Source organism: Python bivittatus, unplaced genomic scaffold (genome assembly GCF_059951505.1).
Source record: "Python bivittatus isolate LINGU-HERP-01145 unplaced genomic scaffold, Pbiv_v1 ctg000120_np1212, whole genome shotgun sequence".
Classification (NCBI taxonomy): Eukaryota; Metazoa; Chordata; class Lepidosauria; order Squamata; family Pythonidae; genus Python; species Python bivittatus.
This window is the reverse complement of record NW_028277037.1, coordinates 8928795-8951834: the sequence shown is the minus strand read 5'-3', so window position 1 is coordinate 8951834 and position 23040 is coordinate 8928795. Positions and strand designations below refer to the sequence as shown.

At 36.1% G+C, this 23040-nt stretch overlaps 1 protein-coding gene across 7 annotated transcripts in view; it reads left to right on the top strand.

Moving 5' to 3' along the window:
• The window catches only part of SRPK2 (SRSF protein kinase 2), a 121824-nt gene that overhangs the window by 62043 nt on the left and 36741 nt on the right, over positions 1 to 23040 (top strand). For all 7 annotated transcript variants that reach the window (XR_015795120.1, XM_088134970.1, XM_088134971.1 and 4 more), the window contains 4 exons: positions 13613 to 13764; positions 21155 to 21263; positions 21876 to 21963; positions 22181 to 22268. Coding sequence is in view for 6 of the 7 variants with exons in the window: in XM_088134970.1 (XP_087991096.1) it covers positions 13613 to 13764; positions 21155 to 21263; positions 21876 to 21963; positions 22181 to 22268 (437 nt within the window). In the remaining variant the exon portion in view is untranslated. The remainder of the gene's footprint in view (positions 1 to 13612; positions 13765 to 21154; positions 21264 to 21875; positions 21964 to 22180; positions 22269 to 23040) is intronic.

Here is a 23040-nt window from a genome sequence, read left to right as displayed (position 1 = left end):
TTCTAATCAGCAAATTTCAGGTGATCAGGATTATTGGGATCAAAACACTGGAACCTTTCCTTACTGATTCTAGAATATTCTGTTAAATAGTCTATTTTATTTTAAATGAAGGAATTGCTTAGTAGTAAGACGTAAAGGCAGAGCCAAAAACTAATTTAGCGGGACTGGACAGGAAGATATTAACTAGTGAGGCCACCTTGAATGGAGGAGTAGCCGTTCTGCATTGTCTGTTAACTTAGGGCAAGTGTGCACATTTAGGTTACTTTTTCATGCTGACTGAACAATGTAAATAGCTTACATAAATAATATAGGCAGTTTAAGTGATTTGTAAGCAAAGCTTAGATGAAAACACATGAGAATGTTTCTCAATGGATTCTGAATGAAAATAGTATGAGCAATTTTTAAAAAAATCTTCTGGGTCTCTTTGCTTGCCTAGTCAAAAATAAGTATATTTGTAAGCTGTTAAACCTTTAAAGCTTGCCATATCTATCACCAGTTTTCCAAAAGGCTTTTTAAAAAAAAAAAAAATAGAAACATTGGAGTTTTGGATGAAAGACCATATGAAGAAAAGTCTTTCAAATCTTCTCCAAAACTAGTTATATGATTGTCATTTTTCCTGATACACACTGTTGTTGAGAACTAGAGCGTATGAAATAAAACATATTAATAGCACAGTTCATTTAATGATAACAGCAAACATTGCAGAAACCTAATGGAATGGAGATTGTGGAGAAACCAGGCTTTATTTTAATAGGTTAATTTATCTCTGGATTATTTTGAGATAAGTACCCTTTCAGACCCAGTTAGCACCACCTCTAAATAGATAGAATACATTCTTTGAGAACTAATGTATACTGATAATTTATACTAATGTCCCCTCTTTCACTAGTAGCAGAGAATCAGAATTCTGTCTTAAATTTACTGTAAGGAAAAGTTGATAATGAACAGTTAAAAACTTTATTTAACAATAATATATGAATAGATATTGCAGGATAAGTTCTTTTTCTTAAAGAGGTACATAAGCAAAATCTTTTCCCCCTTTGTTTACTACATAGTGATTATCACCTCTTCTTTCCCCTATTGTTAATGTCCAGTTCTTAAATTCTCTTACCCCCTCTTTTTTCCCCAAAGATCTGTCTTAGAGAACAAAATTTACTATCACAGAAATAACCAGTGAGAACAAGCTCTCTTGGAATACAAGGAAGAATGCAGGAAAACAGTATTGCCCCTATATATTAAAGAGGGCATAGAGTTTTGCAGAGTAGAAATCACGAATTAAGCGAACTCTTCTACAGAATCGTAGTTACAGTCCCTATGAATCTTTAAAAGGAATTTAATATTAGGAATATGCTAACCCTAGCCTTCTAAACTAGGAGTCCAGGCTGATCATCAGATGATCTGAAAAGTAGCTGTTAATAGTAATGAATAGGACTATGCAGCTGCTATGTTACTGCATCATTTTAGGATATTTGGTTAAGGAGTTTCAGACAGATGCTATGTTCATGCCCCCACATGCTCCAGAACACCTTCTGCTTTTGAATCTCAAGCACTGCTCAGTCCTAGTAATAAGTGAGTTCCTTTAATCATACATAGATTGGGGAAAATGCATGTTATGGATATAAGAGACCACCTTTCTGTATACCTTAAATATTTGCACACTGGAACTAGTCAGGGAGCAATTAGAGACAATGTAATCCTGAACAGTGCTCAGAATCTTGTCCAAAACAGATTAGTTATTGAACTAATGCAAAACAATGAGTTTAATATTATTGCATTCAGTATGTATGTAAGTGAATAATTTCTGAAAAAGTATAATATGGTACTATTGGTTTGTTTTTTAATTGTGTTCATGGAACCCTAGAGTTCTGTCAGAAATTGATGGGGTTCTGTCAGAAACTATAGCTGCCCCCCAGTTCATTTGAATACAGCCAATTTTCTGTCACTAGAACTTTGCCTCTTGATCAGGGGTTCCAAGACTTAAAAAAAAAAAAAAAACAGATTCTGCAGCCCAAAAAAGTTTGAACCCTCCGGTCTAATATGATTTTGTTTGAGTTTTGAAGAACAAACTTTACAAAAACAAAATAGGTAAAGAGGAAGTTGAAAGAATCAAGTGGGTCAGATGTCTCCAGCATGCTTGGAAATTATTAAAAACTACATTAATAAAAGAGCATCAGTTTGGTGTAGTGGTTGAGGCACCATGCTAGAAACCAGGAGACTGTGAGTTCTAGTCCCACCTTGGGCACGTTAGGTGATCTTGGGCCAGTCACTCTCTCTCAGCCCTAGGAAGAAGGCAATGGCATACCATTTCCAAAAATCTTGCCAAAAATACTTCAGGGACTAGTCCAGGCAGGTGCCAGGCATCAACAGTGACTCAGCACCCCCCCCCCCAAAAGCATTAATAGAAACTCAGCTAGCATATATACCTGAGATCAGGAAAGATTAGCCCCATATAATATCAGAATGGCTAATGAGTAGGTTCAGAGAACTACTAAAAGTTTAAGACAATAGAAGTCTTGAGGAAAACAAAAGTACAGAAATTTTGGCACAACAGACTTGGTCAACCAAGATGCAGAAAAGGCTTTGTAAAGCTCTTGATTTTCATAAGGAGGTATTTTGTTCAGCATTATATTGGTGTGTCACTAATAGAATTTGGCAATGCATGGAAGACCTTTTTGAAGCAAGTGGTAAGGCTGATACCTGCCATGTTCTGTTTTTTTTCTGCAGGGTGAAAAAAGGTAAGAGAAGCTGTGCAACACAAAAACAAGGGAAAACATTCTCAAAAGAATGCTTAATTTCTTTCTGGAACATAGCCTAGAGGACTTTAAGCCAAATATTTGAAGAGGCAATTTACAGCGCTGGCAAATGGCAGGTCCTCTAATTATTTAGAAATGTTCTTTACCTCATGAATTATAAGCAGAATTTCACCTACAGACACCATTTCCCTCTTTGGTGCTCAGTGTAGTGCTGAATATTTTAACAAGCTCCTTTGCAGTGTTTTATAGAATGATATATGTGTGCATGTTATAACATTAACAGGTAGCTTTCTGTTTAATAATTCTTATTACTAAAATTAGATGCACTGTACATCAAAATTAGATGCACTTTAGATCTAGACCAAACTAGATAGTAGATTTTTCATAAATGTTGAGGACTCCTTCATCCTGAGCCAAGGTTTAAGTTTAAAGAGAACTTTTTTTCTCATAAATCTGTTGCAACCTGTCCATCTGTGAGAAGGTATTGTAATCATTGGACATAAGAGAAATGCTATTTTGGGTGAGTCTCTCTGAGGTCAGTGGAGTAAGAGACTGCTTTTGCATTTTAAAATAAATTTAAGATGCATTTTCAGTGGGGAAAAAAAACCCACAAGAGCATACATCAGTTATTGTAAAATTTAACCAAGGTGACTGTGTTTACATGCATTAACTTTTATTGGGTGTTTATTAAATTCTTGTTCTAATATTTAAAAAGGTTGTTTTAAAGACTTTCATTAAGGAGTGGCTTTCTGCGTCCACTTTAATTATTTGCACCCAGAAATTTTGTGCTAAAGTATTTTCTTTTCTTTGTTTTTATATACCTTTTCATACAATATAATTCTTCTTTACAGTGTTTTTAAAGTCACGTTTACTTTTTATGGAGTTTTATTATTATATTCCTGCACTATTATCATTGTTTACAAACATTAAAAACTTCCCCTGAGCTAATATTGTAATTAAGAATACATTTAATAGAAAAACACTATAAGCAACAACAAAGGAATTCCCTAATTTATTTTGTGAAATGGTTGCTTTACTGTATCTATAGCCTTGGATCCTTGCATCTTTAAGTGTCTATTTCAGTCCATTATCCTATGTATATCAATTTGATCTCCTAATATAGGACATACATTTCCATATCATTATTTTTTTCGTATTTTCTCTTGGTTATCCATAAACATATAATCCTTAGCAGTGAACCGTTTACACCTAGGAGAGTTGGGGGAAGTTAAGAAATTTGTGAGTATGATAAAACTGTATTATTAGTTGTATTATTGAAAGTTGTGCCCGCTACCTTTTGCTCAGAAGTAGCAATTACCACATTTATCCAAAAGGAAAACAACCCTTATAGGGATTTAAGACTACTTTCTCTGAAGGAAGTAGATGCAGGAAAAAAAAAAAAGATAAACACAGACAAACATCCTGCTGGTTTCAGCTGGAATTGGCAAAATGGGGAAGCTTGATGTTACATAGATAGACAACCTGTGTAATGTCCAGTTTTCCCACTTCATCAGTTCCAGCTGAAATCAATCCTGGAGATTCCCTACTTTCTCTCATGTAAATATGTGTGTGTATGATCTACTTATATATGTTATGTATCTATACAAACCTGCAAGAAACCATACTCCCCCAAGCGGGTGGGTCCTAGACCAAAAAGGAAACAACAACTTGTATGCTGCCCAACTCTCAATGATTCTGGGCAGTTCACAACAATCAAAGAAATTGCAATAAAACCGAAAAAAGGAAGGAAAAAAATAAAAGTTGAAAGACAGCTAGATGGAATGAAACAAAGGGTCTCTCCCCCTCATCAAAGGTCTGGGAGATGAGCCAGTACTTTACAGCTCTTCTAAATCACAGCAGAGTAAGGGCTATCCAGATCTTGGGGGGAACAGGCATTGCTAAAAACAAGGCACACTTCGGAGGTCTTGATAGATGACCGTTTAATCAAAGGGACCCAGAGAATGCCAACCTTGCAAGATCAAATTAGCCATGCTTGTGTATATAAGAGGCTTTGATGCGAATACTAATTGAGGTACTTTTAGTTCAGGAATTCCAATATTCCAATGGAAGAGAATATCTGTAGCTCAGGGTTGAACTGTGGAGTTCTTGGTGCTCTCTGAGCTTGGTTGTTTGCTTGCAGACATTTCGTTACTCAACTAAGTAACATCATCAGTGTGAGTGACTGTGGGGTTTGCTGCCTGTTTATATGCAGTAACTTGCCTTGCCAGTTTTGGTGGAGATATAGTTTCTTTCTTGATTAGTATTGATTAGTATAGTATAGAGTATTGTTTTCTGCCTGATTGTTTGTCTGGTGCTAATCCCTGGTTATCTGAATGTGAGCTCCTGGAGGTGATGTGTTACAGTATTTCTGTTTCCTTACTAGATTGTTTATTGTGTCTTTTGAATAGTGTGTAAACGTGGTTTATCTCTAAGTGTCTATTGATGGTTGATTTGTCTGAATGCCAAGCTTCCAGGAATTCTCTAATGTTTTTGGATTTGGCTTGGTCTAAGATGCTAATTTTGCTTGATGCTAAGAGCCAGTTTGGTATAGTGGTTAAGGTGCCAGAGTAGAAACCTGGAGACTGTGAGATCTAGTAGGCACGAAGCCAGCTGGGTGACCTTGGGCCAGTCACTCTCTTTCTCAGCCCTAGGAAGCAAGCAATGGCAAACCACTTCCAAAATTTTGCCAAGAATATTGCAGGAACTTGTCCAGGCAACACTGACTCGAAGGCACCCCCCCCCCCCAAATTGCTAATAGTTTCCGAGTTGAAACTGGTTTGAGTCACTTCATGTGTTCCGAGATTAAGGAGTTTTCATCCAATTCCAATATTTTTCAAAAATATTTTGCAAAAACAGAGCAGCCAAAAGATGTGTTGTGGAATTCTAATTATCTGTGTGAGCAGAAGAAATGTGGCAGTTTGGGGGCAAAAATTGCCACCCCCAGTAACCTCAAAACTGCTTTGAAAGATCAATTATGTTTTGTTGTGCAAGCAGAGTTTAGACTGTATGCGTCACTAGTGTAAACCCTGGAATTCTTTTGAAAAATCTTGGTGTTGATTAAAAAAAAGCGTACATTTCTGAAACCTGTGAAGTCCAGGAAAATAGCTTTCCAGAATCACAAGGATGGCAAGTAGAATTAAGTATCACAAGAATTCTGCTCATGCAAGGCATGAGATGTTCAAGAACAGATTTTGAAGATGCTTGTAGATTGCAGGAAGAGAAGAAAATTGCTTTCCTCCAGTTCTAATATCTACTGCTGACACAATTATACAATTGGTTCATACCTCAGTCTTTCCATCCCCCAGCTCCAGACTGGAATTCCAGATTCCATGAGTATAAAAAATAATCTATGGTAATTTGAAGGGCTTGAATTACTTGTTTTTAAAAAAGGTATATACGCTCAAGCTAGGAGAAACACGTCACGTTGGGGGAGCGGGTATGGTGGGTGAGACAATTATGCAGAAATTGTAAATCATGTCGTTGATTGGTGGGGTGGATAGGATACTGTGGGTTTCTTTGAAATTAAACACAGAAGAGTAATTAGTTGTGTGCAATTATTTAATTGCAGCTCTACAAAATACAAAATGTAGAAAAACATTTAATGGAAAAGTAGGCACTGAACACTTGCATAGTCAGCTCTGAAGGTAGGGCTATCAGATTTTGGCTGAAAAAATCCAGACAAGACCTAGAAGGCATCAAAGACATAAAGAAAGCTCTGTTTGCTACCATCTAATGGCCATCCAGAGTTTTGCATCCCAGATTTGGTAGCCCTATCCAAGGAGATTTCATGCCTGAGTATATAAACCTACTACACTTTCACTTTAAAAGTGCCCCATAGGATGTTCATGAAATCTATTAACAGCCTACATTATTGACTTGCTGGGACATATTTCAGTATCTTACTGATATGGAATTATCTGTGATGGAAATGTATCTCACATCTCTTCTATTATTGGATAATATCTCTAATTCTGGTGTACCAATTGTCCCTGCCAAATCCACCCACCAGAATTTAGAAGCAAAATGGTTGTTTTTCAACAGTACAATTTTTGCTGTTATAAAATTAAAGTGGACACGTTAAGGCTCTGCAACCCCAAATCCAATCCAGCTAGAGCTGGGAATACTTGGGGGGGGGAAATGGAAAAATACTATTTTTGTTCCTGTTTTGTCCCCTAAAGGCCTTTTTTTTAAAAAAACTGAACAATTTGGGAAGGACTTAAAAAAATCCTCCAGTGCTCATATATTGCTAGCCTTTATTCCCCAATGTTTTACACTGATTTGTAAAAGGAAGATTTATGTTGAGAATGTCAGAGCATTATAGTTTTTGTACACAGAGGATAAGCAGTGTAATATAACTCAAATGCAAGAGTAAGATGCATTTCTGCACTGCCATTTTCAGCAAGGAAGAAATTTGGTGCCTGATTTGCTTGTGAGCTTGTCAGTGGCTGGTTTTGGAGGGTGTTTTTTTTGTTAATCTAGATGTTAGTAGATCTAGTATAGGCCTTAATGGACAGAAAAAGCACAAATGAATGCCAAAATAAAGATAAAGATATTTTAAAGTGAGTTCAATTAGTAACCATATTTATTGTCTAAATAAATTGCAATTTTACATTTAATAAATATACCAAACAAAATAATTGTATGTATAAATGAAAATATACGTATTGTGTTGTATGATCTTAAAATAACAGAATGAACTTAGATCAGTAAGAGTAATATAAGAATCAGTATTGGATATATTTAAATTTCCCTCAAAAACTTTCTTTTTTTCGGAGCCCCCCTGAAAATAATTGATTTTTTCCTCCACGATTTCAATATTTTCGGAAATTTTATAAGCCACAATATTTCAGTCCCATCCATCTGGTGACATCACTCAATTATCAGATACCGGGAAGTGGAGGGTACAGGTTTCAGGCAGATTAAGGCTGCCTGCCTGTTTCATCCAATTCCTACCCTTAAATTTGAGATGTATCTGACAACATGCAAATAGTTCTCTGAGGTCATAGTTTGGTTAATGAGCTGGGAAATAATTTATAGTCACAAATAAGAGATGTCTAGGAAGAGAGGCAAACAAACAACCATGAAACACTGTGAAAAAAGGTCAAGAATCCTTTGTTCTGTCTGACATTTATTTATTTTGTTCCCCTTGGGTATAACAGGTTGTCCTGCTAAGAATTAGGTTGCACAGGCAACTTGTAGTGCTGAATAGGATCTAGTTAGGCAGAACTTTCTTTAAGCTGTATTTTCTTCACAAAGCAGCAAGCTAGTGGAGAGTGACCCTGAGGAAGAAGGGTATATCCTTGCACCACAAAAAGGGAAATCAGGTTCCAGAAAACAACTGAGCATTTTTTTTTCATGGCTATTTTCCCTCAGTTGAAAGACAGTAGGAATAAGCCAGGTTTCTGAGCTTGGACAAATCATCACACTACTGTTATGCAACCAAAAATTTAAACCAACATAATTAATACTAAACAAATCCTGCTTTTTTGGGAATGTGACTTTTCTATACAAACTACTGGGGTGGAAGTTTTAGCCACTTGAGACTTTCATGTGCATTAAGTGGAAGTTCTGTTATCTGGAAGTAATATGTTACAATCCACAGACAATGCTCAATTTCAAAAACCACCTTCTGCATAAATATTTTCCAACATAATGAAGTACATCTAGCTGTTTCAGTTGAAATCCTTGAACCCTTTTTCTGTTCAGTGTATTGATAATTAATTGTTAATTATTTTTCCATTGCAGTGCCCTTGTTTTGTGAGATTGTTTACTTGCTCTCACCAGTATTGGATACACATATAATTTGAAAGTAAAACAAAAGCTCCCTTTAATACATTCTTAATATCTAGCAATAATTATTTAAGACTAATGTTTCTGAAGTGACTGCAAAAAAAAAAAAAATCTTTTTAGAGTAAGTTAGGAGTTTTGAAGTCCTCATTTAGTGACTACAATTGGGATCAGCAACTCAGTCGTTAAGCAAAGTGGTTGCTAAATGAAACGGCAACTGTGCTTATGATCTTACTTCAGCTTTCCTTTGCTTTACAGGCCTGCAAAGGTTGTAAAAGTGAAGATTGGTCATAAAGTTACTTTTTCATCACCATCATAACCTGTGAATGTTAGTTGTAAGAGGCAATTGCTAAGCAAGGACTACCTATAGCTGATATTAGTTTCTTTTCAATGTAATAGTTTACCATTTTAATTCATATTCACATATTCTTTAGATTTAATTTTGGTGATTTTGCAAAACAATGTGGAATGCTTTAAAGAAACTGATCTATTACATATAATTTCAAATTGCTACTTGTACTTTGACAGCAATCCTACAAATGCTTATGTGGAAGTAAATCTCATTTAATTTGTGTGAAATTAAGTGAAGCTGTATAGGAGTGTTCTGGTAATCAGATATTTTCTAAGAGACAAAATATTGATTGGTTTACTTGATGATTTTTTTCTCTCTCACTTTTTAGCTAGACTCCATTGCTTTTGAAGCAACATATCCTGTAGTTTTAGCATGTTAGAACTGGAAACAGGAGGTAGGATGGTGAGGGATTGCACCTAACAATATTACCCTTAGGAATTACTCAGAGGATAAGTTTTGCTAGGGCCTGCCTTGATTGCATATTTTGTTCCTCCAGGTCAATTCTAGTTGTTTCCTTTACTTATGTATTATTGGCTCGTGAGAAAGAGTCTTCTGGAGCTATTTGTTTTGAACACACCTTTCTGAAATAGCATGATAATATGATCTGAAATATGTAGATATTTCTCTGAAGGAAATATGTTTGCAACTTCTTAATCACCCTCAGCACTGTTTTCTTTATTTTTAGTGCAGATTTTATGTACAGAACTCTAGATAATTTTGGGGGGGGACATCTCAACATAAACAGTGAGGCTCAGGACTTAAAAATCATCGTGACAACAGTCAGGATTTAGCCAGCATGTGTGCCAAGAGATTTAAATTAAATACATATACACACATACACACTAGACAACCCTGTGACCTGTTGGGTCATCCTTTGAAAGATAGTATAGTCTGATGCGACCAGAATGAACATTAAATTTTGGGCTGACCATATTTTTTTACCCCAATGCTGGACAGTCTGGTGATCATCTAAGAAGAGTATATATCATAAATAGAAAAATAATTGTAGGGACAAACTTCAATAATAAATCAATATTTACTCACCTAAACAGATAAACAGAATGACCATGGGTGGGCAAAAAAGCAGTCGGAGTGGGGGCGACTTCTGACTCCCTGCTGGCTTCCCCACTGACTTTGCTTGTGGGAAGCTGGCAGGGAGTGTTGGAAAGAACAATCATATGGCTGCTGCAACAGCCACAACTTTGCAAATAAACTGGTCTGCACATTGTGGAAATTTCAATTCCACAGGACTAATGTGTCCCAAATTTTTCCTGCATTCTTTAAGTTAGCTGATTTTAGGTACCTTGATTCAAAAATTGTTGCAGTATAATGCATCGTTTGGGCTAACTTGAGGGTACAGATAAACACAATGAGAGTTTTAGTAGTATATGTGTGTGTGTGTGAGAATTTCTCACTCTTTCTGGCATTTCTGTTCCTATAGACATGGCACAGAATAGGCTTTCTTATCCAATGTGCCATCTCCTATGAGAACCTAAATATGTAATCTTCCCTTTTGCTAATGTCTGCACTGCTTTGAATAGTTTAAACTGCTCTAAGAAAGAATAGGCACTTTGTTGAAACTAAATGGAAACTAATGTGATGTGCGTAAGAACAGGGCAATATTTTCAAAATACTCGTTGGAGAGTACAGGTACTTTATTTGCACCATGCTGTATTATGTTAATATGAAGGTGACCAGTTTTGTATTTTAGTACAATTTTATTTGCAACGAATGCAATTAATATTCAGCCTATTTTCAACAAAAGGATAATAATACTCCAATAAAAACGTTGTTTTGTGTTAGTATTTGTTAACAGCAAACTAAATTGATGTATAGTGATTTATCTTTCTAGGTACCAAAGGTCACCTTAAGCAGAACCTTCATTTAGAAGCTTTCTTAGTAAGATTTTCCTGCTGAAAGAAACACTTAGAGCCAATATTCATTTACCTAACGTTGTCTCTGGTACTTGGTGATATGAATAGAGATCTAAGCCAGTTGCCATAGTAACATTGCAGTATAGTAGAAAATTTAAGTTCCGTTTTGTTATTTTGATATTGTTGCTCATTTTTTATGCAGGGAAAAAATGAGTATTACCTTTGGTTGCTTAAAAATATCTGATTGCAGAAACATGATTTTTGGGTTAAAAGATAAGTCTCTGTGTTAATTGCATTAAGCAAAAAGTTTAAAACCGTGTCTGTTTGGACTATCTGCCAGTTTGCTGCTAAAATGCGTGGAGCGGTTTTTCATCTAATAATTTATAGATGACAAGGTTTTATGAATGGCCTGCATCAATGAATTGGTTGCTTATCCTAAGGCTATGTTCTGTTCTCCATTAGTCTAGTTTAGTTTTCAGACTTCTGCTTTTCATAGGTTGATATTGTTAGTTATATTTCCATTGTATAAGCCTTTTTCATACTAAAGCAAGAGATGCTGCTGGAGAATTAGAAAAGGTTAGCTTTATGAAAAAAGGGTTGAAGGGCAACTGCTTCAGAGGAGGAACATTATTAGAACAAAATACTATTTTTTTATCTGTTACAAATCTTAGAGAAAGTGGGGATGTCTTCTCCTGGGACAAAACAATGGAGTCAAACAGGCCAGTTACATCAGATGTTACAGCAGGGGGAACAGATAAAGTCCAGGGTTCAGATTATTGGAGGTGGTACCTTTAAATCCTAAGGATTAGGCAGGCAGCATAATCAGGACTCAACCTAAAATGTAGTTAAATTAGGTAAGCCTTGATCAAGTTAATCTTCATAACGTTGTATTCTTTTGTGGTCTTTATCTCTCACTTTTATCCTTAGACTTTTGCTACCACTTCTTTTCTTCATTCATTGTTTAAATCTGAATCAGTGTATGAAGATGTGCAACTGATTGTCTCCATTTCAACTTTTATTTTAAGTTTTAATAAAAAACAATATTACAAAACTGACTGGAAATTTTAGATGATTCGAAAATTCTTCATTTGGTGGGCTCACATATTCTAAACAATAATTTAGTATTATCAAAGCAAGCCTTTAAGAAGTCTTAGGCATTCCTTTTTCTCCTTTCTTCTGTGGCTTTGAAGAAAAATATGGTTTGCAGTTTCATCAAAAGCAACATATTATAGTATATATTTCCCATACAACCCATAATTGGGAACCAGCATTAAAATGTGGTTTCTAGTTATGGCCTTATGATAAATGACATGCGTAGGTTAAGCTGAAAAAGCAAATTTATTTTCTTCAAACAAGAAAGTAGGAATCATTGATGTTGATAGCATTAGCATAATCCTTGCTTTCCCCATTTTTAGATAGTGTGATATATGAAGAGTAACTGTGCTTTCATCTGTTCATTGTGAGATTGAAGCCAGAGTTATGTTCCAATTTGAAAACACATAATATGTGTGTTGCTTTGATAATTCCCCAATTTAGTTGACTATGCTGGCAGAGAATTCTGAGAGCAGTGGACCCCAACATTGGAGATGATCTGGTTAGGGAAGGGTGTTATGTGCTGTTACAGATAGTCTTCATTTAGTGGCTGCCTCATTTAGTGACGGTTGAAGTTACAACAGTGATGAAAAAGTAACTTTATGACTAATCCTCACATTTATGACCTTCGCAAGCCTGAAAGCAAAGGCAAGCTGAAGTAAGATCATAAGCACAGTCGTGGTTTCACTTAGCAATCGCTTCGCTTAACAACCAAGTTTCCTGTCCCATTTGTGGTCACTAAACAAGGACTACCTGTATCATCCTTTGTTATTACTTGGTCTCTCATCAAGTTTGTCAGGTAGAATAAACACCAAATAGGGCAATGGAATTGGTAGTCATCTGTGATTGTTGGATTATAAATCCCATAATCCCTGACCATTGCCTATGCTATCTAGGGCTGAATGGAGTTGAATGCCAAAAATATCTGGGGGACCATGTGATCCCTGCCAAAGACCTGTCTAATCAAGACAGCCAAACTGATATTGCTATGTTAACACTATTAAATAAAAGGTTAATGAGATATAATTGCCTGTAGCACCCCTCAACAAGTTTTGTTAGTATTTAATTACAGTATTTGTAATGGAGTTTCTTACAGAGGATTCCCTTATTTTGAGCATGAGTTTTCTAAGGAAACAAGTTAAGCTTCATGTACCTTGGATTTCAAAACTACTTGAAACCTGCTATATAATAACAGGAAATCAGACATGGTTTGGCATATGAGATAATGCAGTTCAGCCATACCAGAGCATGGGTCATGGACATTTTTAAAAAAATCATTAGTTTTATTTAATTCTAATTGTGTGTGCACACACGCACACACACAGATGCAAACTTAAGTGATATCTGTTCAATTTCTTATAACAGAGTTTGCTGCTGTGTTTTAGAGCAATGTGAAAAAGGTTCACATCTTGAAATAAAGCAGCAGAGGCACCATTTAGTCAAAAGGCTGGTAGCTTACACTGACCAGGTCAGGAACAGAGACAGTGGCTTTCCCTCATCTTTTGGTCTGACTTTATATGTATGTGTGTGTTTTAAGTCCTTCATTTTGTACCAGCCTGCTGTTGTTTTTTAATCTTGCCGTGTTCCATAACATTTTCAGAGTCATTTTTGTAGCCCACACAGAGTAAATTATGGTCTTTCATAAGGAATTTAAGTTTGCAAACTATTGAATAAAAAGTCAAGAAAAGATTAGTGGCTAAGCTCTTGGAATTTGCTCAAGCATTTTATTTACTGAATTTTTTTTTCATTTATAGGCCAGAGCCTCAGCAAAAAGTTCCCTCTGCACCACCACCACCTCCTCCACCTCCTCCTCCACCTTTGCCAGAACCAACACCACCAGAGCCAGAGGAAGAAATTCTGGGATCTGATGATGAAGAGCAAGAAGATCCTGCAGATTATTGCAAAGGTTAGTTTGTGCAAATAATGTAAGCATGATTAATTTTGGAATTGGGTGCTTACATAATTGGAGACTAAAAATCTAGAAGTTCCCAAACCACGTTAGTTTTTTCAAGCCTTCTTAACTAGACAAAAAGAGCCTAAATTACTGGTAATGCTTTATCCTTTGCATAATTTTGGGCTGTGGAAAAGGCATGTGAGAACTTTATTGAGCGTTTAAATAATTTAACATAATTTTGTTTTTTTTAATCTGTCAGTCTGTAGACAGTAGCTGAAATATTTTCTGTTATCAGTTAAATCTTGCCCTTTTTTCCCAAAACTCCCAATAGTTTGCAGTTGTTGGGGCACTAAGCAGAAAGAATTAAGGTGGCTCTTTGTTGATGATAGAGTTTACTTAGGGCGTTCCATTTGTTATTACCTGCTTTAGCATAACTTATCATTATACTTTTTAAATTTACTTATTCATTTATTTTATTAAATTCAATAGGCTGTCCAACTCTATGACTCTGAGTGGTGCACAATAAAAACACCAACAAAATGACAGTTAATACAAACGGGATACTCAAAACAACTGGGAAAAAATCAAATCATTCTAGCCCTCCCCCCCCCCCAAAACAGAGGACCTACTACTCACTCAACCCAAGGCCTAAGTAAGAGCCAAGTTTTCAAGACTCTTTTAAACACAGTCAAGGTAGGAACCCAGCAAATCATAATAAAATGATAAGAATATTCAAACTTACATCTACTGGACCAGTTTTTAGGAGCCTTTTTCCACAGAACAAATCTATTACATTTCATTTTTTTTTATACAGCACACAATATATATTTCAAAATAAATTTAGTTTCTTTCAGTAGAAAAAATGCCAGTGTCCATGTGGTTCCAGTATGCAACTGCTTTATTTTGATTCTAGTCATGAAAAATAAAATTATCAGCAATGAATCATCCAAAATGCAGTATCTATATTGCAAGCCATTGAATCAACCTCATAATATTTCGGTATAGTCAGATGTTAGGAATTCTACCTTCGGTTAGTTTTAGTGTCCAGATGAAAAGCTAGCAAACAATGAAAACAATGTATTTTATGTAATGTGGAAAGTGCATGTTTACTGTACGCTCTTATCTGAAGGCTGAAGTTTCAAGTACTATAAGATCATAAGTACATTAAAAAATTGGTGCTACATCAGAGCAAAAACTGTTTCTACAGTGGAACAAAATGGCTGTAAGAAGCCATAAACAGGATGTGCCTGCAGTAACTCCCTCCTATTCAGTGGTCTCTAGTAACTGGAATTTATGAATGCACTTATATATTTCTTGAAAACATGTGTTAGTATTTCCACACTTAAATTAGAAAGAACTACAGGTAGTCCTTGCTTAATGATCACAATAGGGACTGGAAAATTCATTGTTAAGCAGGGTGGTCATTAAGTGAGGCATCATGTGACCGCATCCGATTTTACAACATTTTTTTGCAGCAGTCGTTAAGCAAATCACATAGTTCCCCATTGATTTTGCTTGCCAGAAGCTTGCTGGGAAGGTCACAAATGGTGATCGCATGACTGTGGGACGCTGCAACTGTTGTGAATTTGAACTGGTTGCCAAGCTCCCGATTGTGGTCACGTGACTGCAAGGGGACTGCGACAGTTGTAAGTGCGAGGACTGTTCGTAAGTAGCTTTTACTGCTGTTGTAACTTTGGTCACTAAATGAATGGTGACCTTAAGCAAGGACTACCCATATTATATGTCTTTGAACTGTGGTGCTGGAGAAGACTCTTAAGAGTCCCCAGGACTGCTAGGAGGTCAAACCAGTCAATCTTAAAGGAAATTAACCCTGATTGCTCATTGGAAGGATTGATAATGAAGCTCAAGCTCAGATACTTTGGTCACCTAATGCGAAGAGAGGACTCTTTGGAAAAGACGCTGATGCTGGGAAAGATTGAAGGCAAAAGGAGAAGAGGACGGCAGAGTATGAGATGGTTAGATAGCATCACTGAAGCAATGAGCATAAAACTGAGCAAACTCAGGGAGGCAGTGAAGGACAGGAAGGCCTGGCGCAATATGGTTCATGGGGTCACGAAGAGTCAGACACGACTTAATGACTGAACAACAACAACCCATATTATCAGGAGTCTGATGAACCATTGACTTTTATTTGGCATTTATGTGAAGTCATTTCATTAATATCTACTCTGGTTTGGATTTTAAGAACAGTGAGTGAATAGCTCACTTTCCTATCTTTTCTTTCTCTTGTTAAATTCTGAATAACTATTCTAGGATCAGGAAACTCCTTGAAAATTATCTGGTGGGGCTTTGAGACAGGAATTACTAAAGTCACCGTAACTTCAGCTTATGTATTTATTTATATATCACATTTATATACAGTGGGGCAAAAAAGTATTTAGTCAGCCACCAATTGTGCAAGTTCTCCCACTTAAAAAGATGAGAGAGGCCTGTAATTTTCATCATAGGTATACCTCAACTATGAGAGACAAAATGAGAAGAAAAATCCAGAAAATCACATTGTCTGATTTTTAAAGAATTTATTTGCAAATCCTGGTGGAAAATAAGTATTTGGTCACCTACAAACAAGCAAGATGTCTGGCTCTCACAGACCTGTAACTACTTCTTTAAGAGGCTCCTCTGTCCTCCACTCGTTACCTGTAGTAATGGCACCTGTTTGACCTTGTTATCAGTATAAAAGACACCTGTCCACAACCTCAAACAGTCACACTCCAAACTCCACTATGGCCAAGACCAAAGAGCTGTTGAAGGACACCAGAAACAAAATTGTAGAGCTGCACCAGGCTGGGAAGACTGAATCTGCAATAGGCAAGCAGCTTGGTGTGAAGAAATCAACTGTGGGAGCAATAATTAGAAAATGGAAGACATACAAGACCACTGATAATCTCCCTCGATCTGGGGCTCCATGCAAGATCTCACCCCGTGGGGTCCAAATGATCACAAGAACGGTGAGCAAAAATCCCAGAACCACTAGTGAATGACCTGCAGAGAGTTGGGACCAAAGTAACAAAGGCTACCATCAGTAACACACTACGTTGCCAGGGACTCAAATCCTGCAGTGCCAGATGTGTCCCCCTGCTTAAGCCAGTACATGTCCGGGCCCGTCTGAAGTTTGCTAGAGAGCATTTGGATGATCCAGAAGAGGATTGGGAGAATGTCATATGGTCAGATGAAACCAAAGTAGAACGTTTTGGTCTAAACCCGTTGTGTTTGGAGGAGAGAGAATGCTGAGTTGCATCCCAAGAACACCATACCTACTGTGAAGCATGGGGGTGGAAACATCATGCTTTGGGGCTGTTTTTCTGCAAAGGGACCAGGACGACTGATCCGTGTAAAGGAAAGAATGAATGGGGCCATGTATCGTGAGATTTTGAGTGAACACCTCCTTCCATCAGCAAGGGCATTGAAGATGAAACGTGGCTGGGTCTTTCAGCATGACAATGATCCCAAACACACCGCCCGGGCAACGAAGGAGTGGCTTCGTAAGAAGCATTTCAAGGTCCTGGAGTGGCCTAGCCAGTCTCCAGATCTCAACCCCATGGAAAACCTTTGGAGGGAGTTGAAAGTCTGTGTTGCCCAGCGACAGCCCCAAAACATCATTGCTCTAGAGGAGATCTGCATGGAGGAATGGGCCAAAACACCAGCAACAGTGTGTGAAAACCTTGCGAAGACTTACAGAAAACGTTTGACCTCTGTCATTGCCAACAAAGGATATATAACAAAGTATTGAGATGAACTTTTGATATTGACCAAATACTTATTTTCCACCATGATTTGCAAATAAATTCTTTAAAAATCAGACAATGTGATTTTCTGGATTTTTCCCCCCATTTTGTCTCTCATAGTTGAGGTATACCTATGATGAAAATTACAGGCCTCTCTCATCTTTTTAAGTGGGAGAACTTGCACAATTGGTGGCTGACTAAATACTTTTTTGCCCCACTGTAGCTTATGCTCTGTTTTCTTGCATCTCCTTGTATGCTTGGCTTAATAATGTGCTTTATTGTTTGTCTTGGCACTAAAACCAGCAATCTCTTTAACCTAGAGATTGGAGGAGAGAAAAGGAAGCATGTATGATTGCTACTCACTGCCATAACATCTTCCCATGTTTTGGCCTTATGGTTGAGATAACATATAGTCTTCTTATACATATTAATTTCTTAATAATAGCATTTATGTTTGCATGTGTGTATAATGTTTGATTCCAGTTTTGGATTGCAGGATTTGAGCTCATTAGTAACATTGCTTCATTTAATGATTTTTAATAGATATGTGATGTATTAAAAAGGAGCAAATATAAGAACTCTCATTTGATTATTCATAATGAAAGGCATTTTGAAGAGATTCTACAAGCAATCCTCAGTCCCCACTTTTACTTTCCTCCCATATTAGGTGGGAAAAGAGGAAGGAAGTAGAGGCCAAAAAGGCAGTTCTAGTTCCTTGGTCAAAATTTCTTCCTTTCAATGGAGCATATCAAGACTAGGTGGGATTAATATAACTCTCCCTCTGAATATGCTACAGTGTATAGTCCCAGTATGTTTCTCAGCAGAAACATGGAGTTCTTTTCTGGAGTTAATATATGAAATAGTAGGGAGGATGCATGCTATAAGTATACCCAGATGGGCGGGGACCAACCACGCTGCCTTATTGCATCTGCCTACGACTCATCTTTTTGCCTCTATAAACATTAGAAAAGCTGTGTTGTCAGATGCAAGCTCATAAGGACGGATCTCTGTCCAGGGTCTTGGACAGGGTTAATCTATCTAATGGATCTTCAGATACTTCCCAGATATCTACAGTAGGATTGCTGCCTAAATCTACAACTCTGATTCAGAAAACATATGTAAACATTGGGAGATTTGTTGAAGATCATTTTATTATTGAACTGATGGAGTTGCAGCATTCTTCCAGTGCTGGGCAATTCACATTCTTCTATTTAGATATATTCACAGAGTTTAATATTCTGTGTATTACTTACCCTAAAATAACAGTTACTAAATTCTTACATCTGTTATATATTTAGTTAATAAAATAATCAAGAAAACTGGGAAAAATGGGTAAGCAAACAATTGATGCTAAAATTCTGTTTGTTTTTTTACCTCTTTTTCACTCTCTTTTCTGCTTACTTTGCACTCAGTGTCAGTACTAGTGTATTAAACACCAACCAATCATCTATATTTGCTTTAATTGCTAAAGCACAGTACATTAATACTTAGTCTGTGTAAGCTAGGCAAGCTTAATCTAGTCTTTAAAGATTCAAGCTTGAGGCAATACATTTTTTATTGTTGTTTCTTGAATAGGGTTTACTTGGGGTCATAGTACAATATACACAAAATGTGTGATGACTGTTCTATATCTGATTGCTCAGCCCACACTGTCTTCAAGTATGGCCATTTTAGATTCTAAAATGTCTTCATATTATCCCCACAATAATTAACAACCTCTGAGATTGGTTGAGAACTTGAACCTATGTCTCTCCAGTCCCAGTCTGGCACCTTAATCACCACACCACCGTGGCTCTTTTTAATCTGTTAGCTAGCATGAGATGGGAGGAGAGAGGAAGAAAATAGAGTGGTCTAGAAGTCAGGATGTAGATGATAGATATTTGGTGCCAGAAAGAGAATTGGGTACTAGAGTATACAAAATAGTTGCTGGAACAACAAACCCTTAGATGTGTTTGGTTGGGGCTAAGAGGCTGCTTAGGCCCTGGAGCTCCCTTCTAAGAGAGGCCTCTCTTTTTCAAAAATGCCTTCTGGGAAACCTCTTGGAAAAGCTAATAGTGTGCTACTTGTTTGTACTGACTAGGAAAGGAAATGAGGGGATAGGATCAACAGGGACTGAAGGATGATAATGTACACAGCATTGTCTTAACATTCCAAATGTGCCAGCTGGACCAGAAAGGTTGGAAACTCTTGTAGAGTCTGTAGACCAAAGATGCATGTGTCTTGTGCTTGGTGGACTAGAATGGTTTTGCTTTTTTTTAGCTCTTTTTCACCCCAGACTCTGGAGATGTCTCCTATTCATCCAATTAACATAGGCAAGAATTTCCCACATTTGCCAGCTTAAAATAACAGTACTGTAGTTGTGAATTCTGAATTCTTTAAATGATGTTGTATAACTTTAGGAGCTACATTTACTTGAATTGCTAAACAAGTGAGACACAACTGTTGAACACATTTGTGATGGGTAGTGGTGTTGTCCTTATTAATACTGTGGGTCTGTAGAGAAGATGTTGACTAAAGACTTTTTCTAGTCCATGTGTTTTAATAACAAACAGTATTTGTGTAACACATGGCGTATATCCATGCCAAGCCATGGTTTGCTTTAATTGTAGTTTGCAGAATGAATAGCAGTTATTGGACCTACACATAATGTCAAACATTAATCTGTGGTTTATAAACAAGAATGAGTGTATACAATATGGTAAGTCATAACCAAACAAAATATGTTTTGACTTAATACTATATAACTTAGCCTTTGATAGCTATTTCAGAGAAAATCTGATATGATACTTAATATAATAAGCTCTCAGTTTAATCAGATAACATGGGGGAGGGATGTCTGAGAAAACAGAATGTCCATTAAATCTGAATGAGAATTTGCATATATTATTTACATATAATAAAATGACAAATCAGATTTTATACCTGTGTAAAATGGGAATGGAATGTTATATATGGGTGTTTTACATATTTTGTAGATCCATAAAATGCCAAAAGAGTTTTTATCTATTACATCTGGCTCACTAAATTGAGGTCCATTAAATCAAGAGTTTAATACTGGTATTAAAGAGTTTGTACTGGTAAACTCTTGGTGGAAGGAAGGGAAACAGGGAACTTTCCATTGAGATGAATATGAAGCAATGGGGAATGTGTTTATTTTGGGGGCTGTAGTATGAGTGTATGTGATTAGTGATTTTATGTTTTACTGAGCTTCAATGTGGTTTTATTTGGTTTTTCGTGGTTTAATGAAATGCCTTGCTTTTATTGTGTTCACCACCTAGATTTTCCTGGATAGATGGGCAGCCATATAGGATGGATGGATGGATGGGTGGGTGGGTGGATGGATGGATGGATGGATGGATGGGATGTTTTCCTATACTAAGTTACTGTCTCCTTTGCAATTATGATATAATGAAGCTTCAGAATACAGTTAAGCCTTTAGTGTGAAATCTTTGTTTCTTTTTGTAACATTGAAATAAATCTGGCAATGTAATCTTAGCCATGTTTTCTCAGAATTGTTCCATTATAGTCAGTGATGATTTATCCCAATAAATGTTTACAGTTGCAGTTCTACAGCTAGCTAGAGATTTTAAGACCCTTTCATGCATACATAAGCAAAATACTACAAGTTAAATTTATATCCTTTTATTTTTGGAAAGGTGGCTATCATCCAGTGAAAATTGGAGATCTTTTCAATGGGCGATATCACGTTATCAGAAAATTAGGATGGGGACACTTCTCTACCGTCTGGCTATGCTGGGACATGCAGTAAGATATGTTCTTTCTCTTGATATTTTATTTTTATCCAGCAGATACTAAAATTAGCCTAACATATATATTGCAATGTGAGCTACCCACAGTCCCCATTAGGGGAGATGAGCGGAGATAAATCCAATGTAGTAATAGTAGCAGTAGCAGTAATATTAATATTAATAATATTGATAATAATAATTATATATATATATATATGATGTATCCTGCACATCTGCTGAATGTAGCAATTTATAGGTGTATTAATGCCACCTAATCAAACAAATAGTATATTTAAATCTTTTTCCCCTAAAAAATTATCAATATACTGATTGAATGCATGTGGTTTAAGAGGAACCAAATCTGTTTTACAAAGGGCAAGCACAGTATGTAATTATACTTCTGATTTAGCTGCTAAAAATATTATCTTAAATCCTATTAGTTGAAGGTAATTATTGAAGAAAAGGTTACAGCTATCATTTAGTCATCTGAATATTGCTGAAATGTTGTTACCATTGTACTAAGTACTGAACCTGTACTTAGGTTCTCTTTTTCTCTGTAATTCTTGTTTCAAGTTGAAAAAAAGTATGGCTTTGATAGTTGTTGTTTTTTTAACTTATTATTTTAAAGGGGAAAACGGTTTGTTGCAATGAAAGTTGTGAAAAGTGCTCAACATTATACGGAGACAGCCTTGGATGAAATAAAGTTGCTTAAATGTGTAAGTATTGTAATAAATCCCAAGCTTTGTAGCAATGAGTAGAAGTGTGTTTCTGCCGATGTGTAATTTTGTGGCTCATTTACTCTTTAAGTAGGAACAAAATTAAAGCCACAAGGCCTTTTTAAACCTGAATTGCCTTTAAAATAAATGGTTAAAATATGAATGTTGGTGTTTCTTAAATTAAAATGTATATGATGTTCTTCATCTTTGTTTTTAGGTTCGTGAAAGTGATCCTAATGATCCAAATAAAGATATGGTTGTACAGTTAATTGATGACTTTAAAATTTCTGGCATGAATGGCATACGTATCTTTTCAATCCGTCACTCTATCTTTCTTTTTAAACAATATTAAAAACTTTGTTCATCTTTTTCAGAATATTACACTAAGTTAGTGGATCAGTTCTTTAATGTGAATGTAATTCACTGTGATGAATTATCATAGTGTGAAATAGTATAGAAATAAATATTTTTAAAAGTATAGGGATATTTCAGTTAAGATATAGTAGGTAAGAATGTCATATATACAGGTCGCCTGTATTTTCTTATAAAGCTGTAAATTAGCTTTTTATGCTTTTTAAAAAATATACTGTATATTATGGTATAACTTTTGTAATAATTTGAATATTGTTATATTTTTGGAAGTAGTTTTTAAATTTCAGATTATGGTTTGTACAGAGGCTTATCTTCTAGAATAACTAGCCTTTCTTAACAATATTGACCATATAATTTTTTTCATGTTCTAAACTACAGCAGATGTCCTTGAGTGTTGTAAATACAGCCATCAAGTTGTATTATTACTGTATAATATTTATTTTTGCACACTTGTCTGTTTTGATAACCATGGGAATGTTATTTTTATACAGTCTACTTTTGATAGTCAAAGAAATGATCCATTGTCACTAAATAAAAGACCAGCTGATTCTATAATATATCTTTATTACATTATAATTCTAATTGGTTATAAGGTGTAATTGCTACAGGAATAATTTATGTTCAGTTGGCTTATACTGGATGGAAGACAATTCCTTTTACTCTTGCATGAGATGGTTTCACAGGGATGTACTGCATGTGGTATGA